The 18,011-nt window shown below is 42.3% G+C and overlaps 1 protein-coding gene across 2 annotated transcripts in view; it reads right to left on the reverse strand.

Annotated features, from left to right (window-relative positions):
• LOC144781884 (uncharacterized) overlaps positions 1–18,011 on the reverse strand; it is a 698,016-nt gene that overhangs the window by 297,363 nt on the left and 382,642 nt on the right. For both annotated transcript variants that reach the window (XM_078660934.1, XM_078660935.1), the window contains exon 14: positions 9,943–10,164. In XM_078660934.1, the coding sequence (XP_078517060.1) occupies positions 9,943–10,164 (222 nt within the window). The remainder of the gene's footprint in view (positions 1–9,942; positions 10,165–18,011) is intronic.

The raw sequence follows: 18,011 nt of genomic DNA on the forward strand, positions 1-18,011 counted from the left end.
AGCTAGGCAGCAAAGTACACCACCTATTGCTAACCACATAACGGAACATCAATGACACTCCCACTTCTCTGCACTGTATGGTGGGAGAGAAGCAATAGGTTCACCTCCCCCAGACTCCGGTATTAGGGCCCAATCCCCACTGGTGTTCGAAGAACCATTCCTGCCCTCTGAAGTAATATTGGCCATTAGACATCTGACCCCTAGGAAGGCAGCTGGCCCTGACGGGATACCAGGGGACCTTCTTTTGAATGATCCTGATGCCTGGGCCAGACTTATTGCCTTAATAATGAATCTGATCTCCAAGGGTTATCCTGTGCCAGACTCTTGGAAGGGAGCAGAGGTGGTAACAGTGTACAAAAAGGGCGCCAGAGATGACCCTGACAATTACAGACCTATCAGTCTGATTGACGTGATCCAGAAGGTGGTTGGCAGGGTCATCATCTCTAGGGTGGGCGTCTGGATGGAAGAGGAGCATGTCCTCTTCCACTTCCAAGCAGGGTTTCGCCAGAAGGTGGGCACGATGGACCAGGTCTTCAGTTTTTTTGCGATCTATTGTAAGGCTGTGACCATCAACAAGGGTAGCCTCTATCTGGCATTCATAGATCTCAGAACGGCGTTCGACCTGGTCCCATGGGCAAGGCTGTGGGATATTCTGGAGAAGATGGGCTTTCCAAGGCCACTTTTGGGATTTATTGCGACGCTACATGAGGGGAACTATGCGAGGATCAGATGGGGCTCCCAGGGACAACTGACAGAGAGGGTGCCCGTGAGGAGTGGAGTCCGCCAGGGATGTGTCATGGCACCGACCCTGTTCTTCCTCTTTGTGAATGGAGTGGTAGATCATCTGAGGGAGGAAGCGGCAGATGCGCCATCCCTGGCGGGGGAAAAAACACCTACTCTCCTCTTCGCGGACGATACCATCTTGATCTCTAAATCCCCCTACGGTCTTCAAAAACTCTTGGACCGCTTTAGTGTGTTCTGCACCGACAGAGGCCTTACCATCAACACCTCTAAAACAAAGCTTATGGCCATTTCACCTTCCAAGAGATTCAGGAACAATGTTTCGCTAAATGATGTCTTCTTGGAGTTGGTGGATTCCTTCAATTATTTGGGTGTTAGGGTAAACAGACGGATGAAATGGAAAGATCACTTGGCCAAAATGCTATTAAACCACAAAAGAGTCTCAGGGGTGGTTTTAAGGGAACAGCGGGAGTCGTTGAGCAAACCTGTGGCACCAACTCTTGCAATATATGATGGCCAAGTATTGCCGGCAGCCCTATATGGATCCGAGTTGTGGGGGTTCGAGAACATAACGGAGTTAGTAACATCTGAAAACAAGTTTATGAGAGATCTGGTGGCCCTCCCAGCTTCCACCCCGTTAATCCCACTACGGCTTGACCTGGGTAGGCGTCCCCTCAAAGATATAGTGCGTCTGCGCCCACTACTTTTTTGGGCGCGTCTAAGAAGGACCCGGGAGCTCCATAATTATGCTGCAGTTCTAGATGAACTTATCTTGCTTAACACAGGTAACAAGATTAAGTGGTTATGAAACCTGAGACAGCTGGTTGTGCAACTGGGCTTAAGTGAATCATGGTTGAGCCAAACACCGCCTCCCAAACCAGTGATCAAGAAGCTCTATTGGGACTGGGTACAGGAGATGGCCATACACAGAAGTGAAGGGGGCCCTCTTTCCCAGCGAATCCTTGAGATCAAATGGATAAGAAAATTTGAACCCTTTTTAGACTTCATAGAGAAACCTCTGGACAGATCACTTTACCTAAAACTCAGGCTCGGGACTTTACCGGTGAATAACTTTTCTTCCGGGTGGAAAAACCTATGTGTTCTATCTAAAACCTGTCCTGGATGTGCAGCCCCTAATGAGTCTGTGGCGCATTTTCTTTTTGCCTGTCCGGCATATAGGGTTGCCAGGAAGATATGGTTAAAACCACTATGCATGGGGCTGGGCCTTAGATGTCACAAAATGGCCCTACGGGTCCTCTGCACTGATATGTCTTCTATCGCTATGGTGTGTGGGGTAGCCAAATATTTGGGTAGTGCATGGCAGACACGTACAAGGAGGGCCAAGCCTACCCCTATTTAACCTAACCGCCAGATGGCCCCATGGCAGGAAGTGCCTTTTATGGTTCTTACGTAATTGTTTTTAGTGTTTATTTTAGAGTTTTTAAAAATTGAGTAGTATGTGATGATGTATGTATATATAGGATTGGCGGGTCCCCACTCTTTTACCTTTTTAATGTACTGCATAAATTGTATACTTTTATGATGACATTTTTTATCGAATAAAGTAAATACTACTACTAGTATAGTTGAATATGGAATTTGAGAAGTGAATATGTTAGTCTGTTAATTTTGATTGAAAAGGATGGTGGAGGGATAAAAGAGTGAAGGATTTTTTTTTGTTTAGGTCTTAGCAGTAGGAAGAGGCTTTTGGATGAGTAAAATGGAGTTTTGGAGGGGTGGAGTCAAAGGGGAGAGTTTAGAAAGGTTTGTTTTAGGGGATCGGTGTAGTAAAAAGAGGTGTCAGATGATGCAAGGAGGGGTAGAGCAGGAGAGAGTCTAGAAAGGGTTATTTTGGCGATCATAGTAGTGGTATGGGGTTTGGGATAAATGAGAGAGTGGATGTAGAGGATATATTGATAGATGTATAGGATGAGAGATAGGGTAGTGCATTGGAAGGAGTAGTTGAAAGAAGTTTGAGATGAGTCAGAAGGTTGGGCTAGAAGATATATTGAGCAAAGTACAGGCTGAGAAAATGGCTAGTGCATTGGAAATGCTAAATTAGAAGAAAGTGATAAATATATAGATACATAAGTACATTGAAAGTATATAGATACAACAAGGAAGTAAGTATATTTAGATTAAATATATTGATAGAGGCACAGGATGAGAAATAGGGTAGTGTATTGGATATGCTTTTTCAGGAGAAAAGTAACAAACACACAGATCCAAGTACATCGAAGGTACATAGATGCACAATGGAAGTATGTACATGTAGATCAAAGATGATTTTTATTTATTGATTAATATTATTATTATTTTTTTTTTTCTCTTAACAACATAATTATTTTACATGTTTTATAAAGTAATACACAAAGATAGGTACATATCTATAGCGAAAACAAATGCTTATATACAGAGGGATATGCTGTAAATTTCTGTTTCCGTATGGTGCCTATGCTGGGAAGAGCAAAATCTTGAGTAGTTTTCTGAAGATAAGGTGGTTGTCAGTGGATCTTATGTTGGGGGTAAAGAGTTCCATAGTTTGGCTGCTTGAACAGAGAAGGATGTGCCACCCATGTTTTTTTTCTTGTATGGTGGGATTTTGAGGCGAGATGCTCCTTTAGAGCAGAGGTTCCTTTGTTGAATGTGTTTTGTGATTTTATTCCTGATAAAGAGTGGTCCTATTCCATGTATTGCTTTGTGGGTAATACAAAGTAGCTTGAACGTGGATCTTCAGGCAACCGGTAACCAATTCAGGGCTTTCAAGGCAGGGGATATGTGGTCTCGCGGTTTGATATGCAAGAGTAGTCTGGCAGCCGAGTTCTGAATCCGTTATAGTCTTTTCATGGTCGTTAAAGGTGATTGGTGGTTGAAGCTATTGGCATAATCGAGTTTGGATAGAACAAGGGAGATGGTAGCTTGGACCTTGTGTGGAAATCCCAAATGAGGGAAAATTTGTTGGAGCGTCTTTATAGTAGCAAAGCTTGATCTTGCTAGTTTATCCACTTGGGCATTTATTGACAGCTTGGAGTCCATGGTCATTCCGAGGTTTCTTACTTCCTTTGAAACTTTAGGCAGTGATCCCAGTTCATCAGGCCATGCGGCAAGCGGGTTGTAATTTTTCCAATCGCCACACGTGAGTATTTCAGTTCTTAAAGCATTCAATTTGAGATAGCTCCAAGTCATCCACTGATCCACGGCTCTGCGACAGCTGAAAATTGGTGATTTTCCAATGTCTTTGGGGCATTCCACTTGGGTGTATTTGCTTGTCATCTGCATAGTTATTGCACGTGAGGTGAAATGTATTGATCAGTACTGGCAAAGACTTCATGTTGATGTGGAAAAGCATGGGCGACATGATAGAACCTTGAGAACCCCTGCTTTTGTGGAGTGCGGTCCCTAAGACCACTTCCATCTCGACCCATTGGCACAAATTGCATTGGCTTAAAGTCGAAAATCGAATAAAGTTCAAGGCAATTAGTTATATGACAAAAACGGTCTTCCGAGCACCCAACAGTCAGCAATACAACAACAATGAAAAAAGTCTCCCCCCCCAGCCGTCGGCCCAGTCGGCACAGCCCCCCGGACTCACCAGCTCCAACAATCAAAGACAACGCAGCCCCAACTCAAAGAGAATCCAGCACATCCAGCCCCAACCCACAAGACACACGCACAGCCAACACGTGTCCCGTCCCGCCAGCACAAGGCAACCGACCTCCCCAGGGCCGCAACCCAAACAACAACATACAAGACAATAGCATCATCCAACACCACCCACACAACACCATCAACACTGATCCAGGCCAAAGAATCACCAACTGAAAACCAGAAGCAAGCACACACCCACAAGCCAACAAGTGCAAACAGAACAGAGGGAAAGAGCCAAGCTCCCCAACAAGATGCCACCCAAACAGTGTGCCAAAGAGTAAACTCCACCACCACACATCACCAATTCAAGAAGACACCACCAACCCCACTCAAATCCTGAAACACAAAGCCTCCTCACCCCGGCAACCCAATCCAAATCACAAAAACAACGGCACTCCCCAAATCAAAACAATGGTCACCGCAAAAACACAAGCAAAGGCACGTCCCATCATGTTCTCACATGTCTGCCTGCGAGAAAGAACCGCAAAGGCCAACAGCAATCACGATCACCACACAGCCCACGCGCCCATCATAGACGCAACCCACACAGTCACAAATCCATGCGCCACTGCAACAGAAATGCACAACAAGCAGCACTCAAATGCAAGACATCAGGCCCCACCAACTACACAGAGCCACCAACCATCTGCGCGGCTGGACGCCGCGATCGACAACGCAAAACCACTGCTGCATGTGCCAACGCACACACACAAACAGTCCTCGGCCGCACTCCAACAAGCAAAGCAATTCCTCCGCAATCCACAGTCAAAGCCGACAAAAAAATCACCTGCAAACCACCAAAGCGATGCCACACTACGATCCCCGCCTCAATCCCCGTGACAACCAATACCCATCCCAACACCCACACCACACCCACCTCCAGCTTGGTTAATTACTGGGGGAGGTAACTCTGATTTGTAATTGCAATCCATGCACAATCGGGTGTTTGCACAAGGCGGGTTAATTACTCTGGCACCTGTAACTAGGCCCCATCTAAGGATTGATTTTCCTCCCTGGATGTCATTTATTAAAGGTTCAGTCACAATAACACAGAACCACTTTGCGACTTGTAATCCATCTTCAACTCTCTAAAACAACAAGAGGACTACAACAATGTACACAAAGAAATATTGGACACGCCTGGAAATGTGGGATTTGCTGAGGCCACGCTGAACATCATGAAATGCCAGACTTCTGGGCATAGTGAATCTCTCATACCACATTGTGATGTAGAAACCCTCCTGCAGACGGGCAACCCATGTCATCACATTTACTGTGCCAGTGAATATCCTACAGAACTGCTTTTAGTAAATATTTCGATCTGTTGTTGTCAGTATTATCATCAGTGCTTAATTTGTAATAATAAAAATAGGAACTTTGGCCACAGTCTTTGTTAGGTGCCCACCAAAGACGCTCTTGAATGCTGTAGTTCCAAACACCAAGGCTATCTATCCGTAATACAACCTCATGCCTCTTTGTTCCACCACCCTACACTTCATGTCTCTTTAACTCACTCATGCGTATTGCATGTTTTTTAAATGTCTTCTTTTTGCTACTGTTTTTTTTATCTTTCTCTCTTTCCACTTTTTTGTATGTCTTGCTTTCGTCTGACAAAAAAATCAATGCCATTGCCCACCACCTGTAACAATCGGCATGCATTAAGCACTATCAATGACAGGCACTCATAAGAGGTTTTAAACAACAGAGTTGTTGCCTGCGAGTGGCTGTATTGCAGTCACCATTCTTCCAGCAGAATTTCCGCATTGGTGCTTGGATAAATTATGTTAATAATCCTTCGTATGTTGATAATTCGACATAAGAATACCCATTCAAGAACCTCCCCACAAAATGTGTTTTGCCCCAAGTTACTCCTCTCAAGAAGGTTTATATCAGCAATTTTTACATCACCAAGCATTATCTGATAGAGTATATTTGCCCAAAAATGCGGAATACTAAAAGCCCCTCCCCATAAAAATAATATATCCTAGAAATCCTTAGCCTTCAAAAAGATGGATGTGTGTAGTGGGTCTCACCTCTCATCCCAAGACAGTGTATATCAGGAACCACTACAGCACATAAAGCTCCATACCAGGAGGGAATAGATCCCTCCTTTGAGACATCAATTCCTTGTGGCAAGAAATTGATTCAACATATACAGAGCATTAAGGCCCTTGCCTAACCCCTTAAACCTTCTTTTCTAGGCCATTTTCCTTCCTGGTGCAACAAGAAAATGAATTACCAGCCGACTAGGTATTAATTGGGTATTGTGAAACATGTGGTAATGCTGTATTCTAGATTTTTTCTGGAGACATTTCACCACCACAAAGCTAGTGAAATTTGGGAAAGTTCTAAAATGATGAAGTATTTTTCATTCGGGTGTGATAACTGTGCTTCCCGCGTCAATTCTCTGGGCATGACTAGAGGAGAAATGTGAATGCTGTAGTATTTTGGTGTCCCAACATCATCAGTGCCTTGTTAGAAGAAATTTCAAGATGTGGGAATACTGATGTGGTTTTATTAAGCAATTGGTTATGGAGCCTTATGATCCAACATATGGCTAATGTAAAGTTTCCCTTATCTTACTTTAATTTTGGTTGCACACCCGATTTAAATCCTTACTTGCTATCAAAGTATTTCGTGTTAAATAAGACACAGCTTCATTTAAGCATTTCAACAATATCAGCTTTAAAGCGAACAAGCACGTAGAAGATCTTAGCCCTCCAATTCACCCATTCTCATCCTACAACCTGTGACCTTCGATTATGCTCTGAAGTTCATCCCAGACATTGCCCAAAGTCACTTCTATTGCAGCTGTTACTTCTAGGTAATAGGAGGAGTCCTGAGTTTGTAAGTGTCCACAAACGAGGCGTCTGATGGAAGAAAGGCACACCAATGAGCTGCACACCAGTGGGTAATGAACACCTCATGAAGGCAGCAGAAGAACTTAGCAATGAGCTTCTTTGGGATCTGATATATCTGGAGAACTTTCCTGCTAGCCCCATTATGGAAGACCTGGAACTCCACTCATGTGGTCTCCATACAAACTGCTTCCCTCCCTTTCCAAGTCTCAACGTCAGTACCTGCCCTAGCGGCCCCCATCAAGACTCTGCCCTGGTAGCCACCAGGCCACGTCCCCCGTTTTTGCGCACGCTCATTCCGCGCAGATCCTTCATTGGCTTCCCGCCTTTAACCCCCTCCCCCCTCCACCCCTCCCCTCTTCCTACCCCATGTATAGCACCGCTTATCACTCAACCCAGTCCTAAGGAAGATCACAATTCAAGAGGATCGAAACGCCGTCGACCACTCAGCGCAATCCAAGGCGCAACATACTATATGGTTCATCTAAAAACTACAGCCAGCCCAAAGTAGAATCAAAAAAGACTACAATTCAGCTGGAACCATATTGCTTCTTCTATTCACTGTATATATTCATGCACCAGTCACCTTGCGCCGTCTTTTGCTGATCACTTTGTCACTTGCGTCGCCACCGTGTACATCACTAGCACCACTTGAGCACCAAGTACAAATAGGGTTGTTTTAACTGAATTGTTTACAGTGCTGATACAACTGTAACCTGCCCTTTTCCTGTTTTGGATAAATATGATGCCATGAGCACATTTATGACTAAGAATGAGTCTCCTTTTTCTTTTGCTGATAATGTTTTTAACATATCCTTTGTAATTGTCTCCAAATTATACCAGTTGGGATACCATATGTTAATACTCCATTACGGAAGAAGCAGCTTTAGCAAATCTGGAAAGTTTATAGTCATTAAAATAGGCAGCACCAGTGCAAGTCGTATACTCATACTGGTCGTTAGCAGCATTGCAAAAGTTAGGATTTGAGCTGCGACAAATATGCCAAGGAAGCTCCATGGGGCAAAATCATAATATTTGTCAGACTGATTTGATCTTTCAAATCATAAACTCTGACCTTTGCAGGAATGGTCTTTTTGTGGTTTATGTCAAGAAGCCACAACTGTCGGTGATATAAGGTACTGGACTAAAGTACAAAAAGGCTCCCTTTAGAAAGACTAGTTTCCATGTTTTCCAAATGTATTGTTTACAATTCACTGATGTATCGCAAGGAAATTTGAGAGTTCATTCTAAATCAAGGCCCTCAACAAGCCCCTCGGAACAATAAGTTAAGCAGGAACACCACTGGTGAGTGGGATGTCAACCATAGATTTCACCTGATGTAAGCAAATTCTACGGGTGAAAAACCAGGGGAAAAAATGAGTAATCTGCATGGCAAATCCAGTTTCCATAAATGATTCCCCAAAAGTGTATAATCCCATTTATTTCCCCTTTGACATTTATTGGGATTCCCTGTAATGGCAACGGGTTACTCCTAATGCAGCCCTTAAATTTAAAAAAAGGCCCACTTGGCAAATGAAAAGAAACTATTCTTGTGATCATTTAACTTAACATGTATCCAATAATTCCTTTGCCAGGGAGATCATTCTTTCTAAGCACCTATAGATTTCCCTGTAAAGTAAGCTGTCCCTAAATGTCTCTGTTCCAAGGTTTGAGTAATGTTTCTTCCGACTATCTAAAACTCTCTTGTCTCCCCATCCCAACCTCAGCTTTATTGCAACAGCTGGACACTGCTACTGGGATGTTCGATTCTAACCTTTTGCGTGGCACCCATTCTAAAATGGCCATCTGCCATCCTGGAATGGCGAATTAAGGTTAAATTATAACCAAAATAAAAAACTAAAATGTACATCAGCGTACAAGACTAGCAGCCATCTTTGAATGGCTTTAGTTTTAATTATTCCAAAATGGAGACGTATACATGTGCTTGCATCAATGGTCATCATCGACTATTTTAGGTTATAAAGAAAGACACACCATTCTAAGATGTGTGTGCATGTGTAAGTACGCATGCATATGCACTGGTAGCCATCTTGGATTTTTTTTTATACTTTATTACTCATTTTCCATTCCAAGTTGGCCCACAGCCATTTTCGAATGGTAAAATAATAATGCACTGAAGGTAATGCCTAAGCAAAGAAGCATTGGTAATGCCAATTTCTCCTCCCCTGGGTATAACAAAGCAACACTGATTGACTTTGCCAATGATTTCTGAAAACTAACTTCTAGTGACATGTGCCCTCCTGCCATCAGGAACATTGTATGGAAATACTTAGATATTAAATATTATACGAATTATACAACAGGTAAAAATAAATGCCACAGACACAATATTGAATAGGTATATTGGCAACTGGTTGTACAGTCATGGAAAAGCAGACATGTGTAGTAGTATATTGCTACGATCGACACATAACTTTATCAACTGCAATGCCAATAACAGGCAAATTTAAAGGTCGATTTGGCTCTCAAGTTTAAAAAGCAGAAGATTCATCCTGATCTTTGCTAACCAAAAATGGATACATGAGGTAGTTAATTCAAGTGATGAGGAGGCATACATTTTGGCAAATAAGGGAAGCAATTTCTAATGCTCGTGGCACCTTCTGTAGTCATCTATTACGAAACAGCCCCTCCAACCAGATAAGGAGAATCCTCCTTACAATGGTGTTGTACTTACATAACTTTCTTCCTGCTTGTCTGGAGGAAATCCAATCATCACATGGCGCAGTGTTATGCTGGTTGTTTCTATGGCAAATATGAAGAGCTCCTCAATGATCCATCGTATTTCTTCTTTGAAAAGGTATCCGAAGGTCCCGGGACCAATGAGCGGAAGAGCTAGGGATGTCAGCTTTGAAATGTGGACTGCTTCCAAACACCTTCTGAGGTTCTCTCTGTAAATCTGAAAACGTTCAAGCAGTGAAACTATAGAACACACTTGAAATTAAAATATTTCTTACACTTTAAGTTCTGAAGAATTTTGAAGAAGACAAAGCCCCCGACACTAGCAAAGCAATTTCGAGATTATATTGGAAAAATGTTTCCACTTCAAATCCTGGAGATTGCAAACAGCAAATGGCATTCATAAGTGCTAGGACCGACAATGCCAATAAACTGACACTGAAGGGGACTGACCAATGGCCCATTTCATTGTGTGGGCTGATCAAACATGTGAATGGCACATCAGCGGAGAAATGGCAAAAATGGGTGACTAGAAGACCTTTTTAGGGCTTGCTTTGCAAACAGCGTTAGCAGTTTGTTGGAGATAGCCTCATATCTACAATGCAATGTACCGAGTGGGCTTTGGGTTAGCTCCTTGCTCATGACTCTGTACCTTTATTGTCTCAGTTACGTGCTCCATATTCAATGTCTTTACCCCCAATTCTTGTATTTATTTTCACCCCAGGAGCATTACACATTTAATATGTTTCCGATTGGTTGACTTGCATCCTTCCACTGCTGGCCCTGATGAGAGAATTACTTTTGTTCTTTAGACAGTCCTTAGGACTGCATGTGTTTTCTTTCTCTCTCCCTCCATGTGCTCATTCCCCCTCACATCCAGCTGTCCTGTGTTCTCCATGTTGCTTCCCCAGCTTATGTTGTATGCTCACCACTCCCCTTTCTCACTTTTTAAAAAAAAACTATTCCTCCCCAGCTCCTCCTTAGCTCTTTTTACCCTCCTCACTTGCCCCCAGATGCATCAAGCATCCATTTTGCGATTCCTTATTAGCAAAAAATAAGGAATCGCTTATAAGGAATAGCAAAATGCTATGCAAGAAGAACTCGCTCAAAAAATAGAGATTTCTTAAAATTCCTTAATTGCCACTCGCAAATTGCGAGTCGCAATTAAGGAATACCTCCCCATTCATTCCTATGGGCCTAGAGGCTCATAGGAATGAATGGGAAGACATTCTCAATTTGCGAATTGCAATTAGCGAATCGTAAATTGAGAATGCAATTTCAAGGGTGCAGGGGTGTCCAAAGGACACCCTGTTGCACCCCTGAAATTGATCTGTGCACATGTTGCGCACATACATGCCCTTAGGGCATGTGTGTGTGTGCAACATGAAACTTTGAAAAATGAACAAAAGTGCATTTTTCAAAGTTTTTGCAAATTACCATGAAGTTGAACTTCATGGTAATTTGCTACTCCTATTAGCGAAATCGCTATTTTTTTTTAACTTTGATGCATTGCATTTAAGGAATCTCAATTTGAGATTCCTTAAATTCAAGTAATCGCAATTTAGCGAATTCTTAATTTGCGATTTTTGCATTTGGGATGATGCATCCCAAATGCAAAAATACCGGTCGCAAAGGGGCAGATTCTGAGAATCTGCCCCTTTGCGAGCGGATTTTACCTCGCTGCATCTGGGCCTTGGCATCCCATTTCCCCCATCTTTCTTCCTTCTCCGCTCTAGGTTGGCCACCGCTATTGGTTTTGCCAATGGCATACACCTTAAAAATGCACCAGCATTTGCAAAGCCAATACCAGCGATCAGCCCTTTTATATTATTTATAATGTATTTGTATAGAAAACATTGGTGCCTGTTTAACACAAGCATTTTGAAGTAGTATTTTACATACTATTTTACACACTCTTTCTATGCTTTTGGGAATTGGCCCCAGAATATCAAATTGGGAATCATGTGTGATCATTTTGGAAATATTAAAATAAATTAGCACAAATAGTAAGAACTCTGCCCACTTTGCACTTTTACTAATAGAGGGATAAACAATACAATGCACAACAATATAGAAGGTCCGTACAATATTTAAAACATTTTAAATGCACTATATGGACTATCAATGTCACTCAAATTAACTTTATGTACACCTAACCATATCTACCATCAATTTACACAATCTGGCCACTTGCCACCTCACACTACACACCCATATTAAATACTCACTAAAATATTTTTCCTACTCCCCATATCCCAAGTCAGTAAGTGAATGCATATTTTTTATAAATGTACATGGTCAGACAGACATAATGCTAACACTCTGTAACTTAACAGTTTTAAATGTTCTAAGAAATAAATGTATATTAGTATAATTTCCAGATTAGATTGTTTACCACAAATCACTCAATTATTCTGAGCCTAACCGCCATCCTGCGTTACCCACTTACAACACACACGCACACACACCACAATCATATGATTAACCAGATAACCTAAGTACATATTTGCACTGCTCAGTCACTGATATGTTACTCATTTATGATCACATGAAAGTATGAAAACATTATTTTCTATACTTTTAGAACAGCTGCCACACTGCACGTGTGCATTGCATCCCACAAAGTTTTGGCCTTATTGAATGTATATAAAACAATTGTCACCGCTAAAAGCATTCGTCACTGGCAACCCAATTGCTGCCACTGCTGAGCATTGGCAAAGCAGGGTCAATGACAAAGAATGAAGGCAAGACTTGCACAGCAGAGTAAATCCACTATAAACCAAAGTTAGTGTCTGTAGCGCGCTGCCAGGGAAAACGCTGTCTGGCCAGTCAGCGTAAAAACGAAGACTACTACAAAGCTCCCCCCCTTGGAGGAAGACTCCCGGAGCACAGCAATGAACGACTGTAGCGTCTGTAGTAATGTATTCAGTTCATCACAAGTTGAATCACCAAACGATAAAGAAGTTCCTCAGTTTTTTATTCCATGTTCAAAGAATTCCAAAAGATAATTAATCAATGCTTCAAGGTGCATGAAAACAATATAATCCAGAAATTATATCATCCAATCATCAAAAATCCCAATGCATTTCGGGCGGAAGTAAAGCCCTTCCTCAGGGGTTTGCTCTACAAACATAAAGGAAAAACATCAATCAGTCAATACTGTTGCCCCAAACTTCATGCTCAACTCACAAACCATACAATAAAGTGCTGGATAGACATCACCCTATGTGCTTATAGGTACACACAAAAATTAAATGCACAGCCAAAGTGTCATTAGAATAACCGAAAACACGCTACCAGTGAAACAAAAAATGTGCTGTCAGAAAAACTAAACGCGTCAGGAAACGCTAATGAAAAGTGCTCGAAAATAACATGCCCATGCTGTAATGTGCCACATTCACGAAAACATGCTAAGTACTCACTGAACAGATAACATCAGTGTACAACGAAGGATTACAGCCTGAAAAATTTAAATAAACGTGCGCGTTAGAGAACCACACACGATCAACTAACCAAAAAATCAAAGTGGTTATAGTCGTCCTCGCAGGAGGTACTCACATCTAGAGAAGTCCGGGGACTCCCTCAATATACGACCAGCATTCAGCCTCGAAAAGTACGAAGTGTCCGTGGGGGTTAGTAAACACGAGGTGTGTGTGTTGAAGATAGAAAACGGACTAAACGAACAAAAGTTCATCGGCGCCATCTTAGAGTGGTGTTAGAAACAGAAAATGCACAAAATCAATCACACTGATGTTATCTGTTCAGTGAGTACTTAGCATGTTTTCGTGAATGTGGCACATTACAGCATGGGCATGTTATTTTCGAGCACTTTTCATTAGCCTTTCCTGACACGTTTAGTTTTTCTGACAGCACATTTTTAGTTTCACTGGTAGCGTGTTTTCGGTTATTCTAACGCCACTTTGGCTGTGCATTTAATTTTTGTGTGTACCTATAAGCACATAGGGTGATGTCTATCCAGCACTTTATTGTATGGTTTGTGAGTTGAGCATGAAGTTTGGGGCAACAGTATTGACTGATTGATGTTTTTCCTTTATGTTTGTAGAGCAATCCCCCGAGGAAGGGCTTTACTTCCGCCCGAAATGCATTGGGATTTTTGATGATTGGATGATATCGTTTCTGGATTATATTGTTTTCATGCACCTTGAAGCATTGATTAATTATCTTTTGGAATTCTTTGAACATGGAATAAAAAACTGAGGAACTTCCTTATCGTTTGGTGATTCAACTTGTGATGAACTGAATACATAACTACAGACGCTACAGTCGTTCATTGCTGTGCTCCGGGAGTCTTCCTCCAATGGGGGGAGCTTTGTAAAAGCAGGGTCAATGCCAGGACTTAGCAGATCGTCGGTCAACAATCTGGCCTGTGGCGGTAAGGTCATGATCGGTGAGCAGCAATTTAAGGTCCTTGGGGGCGTCAGCATTCTCGAATGGGGTCGCCAGGGGGAGGGGCCAATGGTCTCTCCCAGAACTTCAGGGGCAGGATATCCGCTTGGTCGGAAGGGTGAGGGTGAGGGAGTCACGCTTTCCTCAGGCTGGTAGCTACCCCGCACATACACTATGACGTCATCAAATGGCGCGAGTGTAAGGGCCCTCCTATTACGGTTAAATGGCGTTCACGGTGCATACGAGGGTAACCAGGAGAGGTACGTACTCTCCCGGTAACCGGGCCCTTGTTGCGCATGCGCACTTGTACGTGAGTGCACAACTGGAAAAAGGATCTGACACCGGTTAGCGACCTTGCCGTAGGCCTCAGAATTTTTGAATGCAAAATTGATAAGTAGGATGTTAGATTTGGTTAGGAACACACTGTATTAGACATTTGTTAAGGTTAGCCCTTCATACCTGTCTACCTTGCTGTAAATCTAATGTCAGAATTTTGCATTTAATAATTATGTAAATAATGTTTATTTTACCAATTTTTATTTGTTTCACCTCGCCGGGAGGCACGGAGCAAGCCCAGGGAGCGTGGGTGCAAGAGGGCGCCTCCCGCGCTCCCCAGGCCTTTTAAAGTCCCCCTTTGTCCTGGGGGCTGTCCAGCTCGCGCTGGCCCCTCCCCTTGACCCGGAAGCACTTCTACTGCTTCCGGGTCAACGGTGGGACCGCCATCAGTCGGTGGTGGAGGCACCCCCGCCGCGTCATCAAGATGCGGCAATAAGGGGCGGGCACTCCCCACCACCGAAGATACGGGGGGGGAGGGTGGAAGCCGGGTCGCCCCGCCATATGTGCGTGGGGGCCGAGCGCCCCCCCCCCCTTTCCTTTCGTCACTGGCAACCCAATTGCTGCAACTGCTGAGCATTGGCAAAGCAGGGTCAATGCCAGGACTTAGAAGCAACAATATGTGGCTATGTGTGAAATACACTCTTACCTACAACCAAAAACAGTACAAGAAAGGGTAGAATCACATACGGCTGTTCCCTTAACACAAGCCTCTCAGCATTTGGTTCTTCTAATTACTGCAGTAACCATTCCGCAAACAAGAAGGTATTTAACAAAATTGAACTTCTACTCATGCTTGGCAGACATGTTGTGTGAACATTTGTATTTATGGTCTACTGGTTCACACTGTAAACATGGGCAACATTGTAGTGCCATATGTAAACAGAATTAGAACATGGGTGCGTCCCAATTGTCCTGGTTGTAGCTGTTGAAGGAAGATGAGCTAATCTCTGCTTTCCTTACTTACATCCTGTTGCAAGGACTCTTGGCTGCTTGTCTGGAATACAAAGGTTTTGTTTTTGATAATTACTTTAACGAAGTCTGCAACTTCACAGAAACTAATATCTCTGGTGGTTATCCTTCATTATTTAGAGAGACTGGAAATCATAAGTGTTTGCAACAAAAGTTGGTTCTATAGTATGTAATGAAGAATGAACAGTGCCATCTAATGACTAAAAGGAGAACTTTCATTTTGCATCAATTCACTGAATTAATAGGAATTAATAGGAACATGTGTTCCTATTTCTTGAAAGGAAAATACTGTTAGCAGAGTGTGTTAAACAAATCTGGCGTATTACTTGGCATGAAAAGAATGCCAAGGACACATAATATATATAGTGTATTCACCAGGAAAGCACACACAATAATTATTGTTACATATGCTTTGAAATATATTAACGTTGCCATTATGTCTCTAAGGGCCAGATAAACAAATATTAAGATTAGTGACTACTAAATACTGATTTTTACCGAATCGCTATTTGGTAATCGCTATACTTAATCTACTAAACTTTATATTTTAAAATAGCAATTTCTATTGGGTCGCAAATCGACCTACCTCATGAATATTAATGAGGTAGGTCACTCTTTGCAACCCATTAGGAATGATAGCATTCATAGGGATAATAGTGGCCTGTTGGGGTCAACAGACCACCATGTCTGTGATTGCTTGTAAATACTAAAAAGCATTTTTGCGGTTGCAAACGATCCAATTCTGCTAATCGACCCGTTTGCGACCTCAGAAATGCTTCACACATCTGGCCCCAAAGTTTGTTATGATTTCATGATACCTTTGTTTTCTAGTTACATATATGTATACCACATCTCCACAGAGGCACAATCAGCCAAGGCAGAACGTGCTAACCAATAGGTAGGTTACATTCCTTGTGTATATGCTCAAGAAGTAATATTCAGAGTTCTTATCTTCTCATTTCATTATCACAAATTTAATACAGGATCCAATAATACCTGCTATTTTTCTTTCCCGTTGCCCATTTCTCCCCCAGGGGACTATGTGCTTTAACATAGTTATACAAGTTTGAGATTCAGTAGAGAATGGGGTGAGCATCCTTCCGCTTTCCAGGATACCCTTGTGTTGGAATTTAGGAATAATAAATATCTACAGGTGTGACAGTCCATTTACATTGCCAATGTTTGTTTGTCTAGTATTAATATCAATCCAATGTATTCATGTTTGAAAAGAACAAAATGATGGCAATTCTGTAAGCCAGATCTGAACAGGAGAAGGGTGATAAAAAAGATGACATGAAGGAAGTCGTCAGAGAAGTAAAAAGAGGGAGACAATGGAGAAGAGGGAGAAGGTAGTGGAGATAAAGAAGATGAGGATAATAAGACAGGAGAAATGTGGTGGGGATAGAGGTAAGCTCAGGAGGGTATAAAAACAGGAGGGGACAAATCAAGGAGAGCAACTAAAGAGTGGAATGGCAGGGAAGATGAGGAAATGGTTGAATGAGATAAGTAGGAGGGAGCATAATCGAAGAGAAGGTGAGGAAAAAGGACAAAGATAGATATGAAGGGCACCGAATAGAATGGGATGGCAGTCAAAGTTAAAGTTGAAAGAAGATAAGAAGGACAGAGACTGGAAAGACAGATGGAAGAGCTGAAAAAATGTGAAAAGAGATAGTGTGGGGTTAGAATTGAAAGAGGGGGATAGGAAAGGAAAGTAGAAAAATACGAAGGACAGAAACATTGGAAAGAAAGATTGAGGAGAAAGCGATATGACGGCAAATGTGAGTAGGATATAGGAGAGTAAATGCAAAGAGGACGGGAGGAGAGAAATTGAGAAGGCAGAGAGAAAAAGAGTACAAGATGATCTATGACAGCAAGGGAAAGAAGGAAGAAGAAAAAATACGGAGAGCAAAGGGGAGAAATGCAGAGTATAGAGGAAAGAGTGGAGAAAGGAGGCAATGATGTGCAGTGGTGCTGGGATAATTTTCAGAGTGGGGGTGCTCCCATCAGTGTTACATCACCTAAGTCATAGGGATTGTGGAAAATTCAAGCACCACACAAAGAACAAGTGTTGCAAATGAGTCACCCCCGTTTAGCCGGAGAGTATTAAGGGTGTGGTGTGTTGTGGTGTATTTTGGGGCACCCTGTCACAAATGTAATAAAATGACATGGTGTGGTAGCAAACTGTTGTTTACAGACATCACAATTTCCATTGAAATGGACACAAAATGTTCACAGACGTGCTGTTTAACTGATAAACTATATAGCACACAAACCACAATGTAAGGAAGTCCAGTTTTAGCAACTAATTATAATTTTTATATCACTAAGTAAAGTGGATTGATTAGTTTTGACACT

This window comes from Lissotriton helveticus, chromosome 9, assembly GCF_964261635.1.
Source record: "Lissotriton helveticus chromosome 9, aLisHel1.1, whole genome shotgun sequence".
NCBI lineage: Eukaryota > Metazoa > Chordata > Amphibia > Caudata > Salamandridae > Lissotriton > Lissotriton helveticus.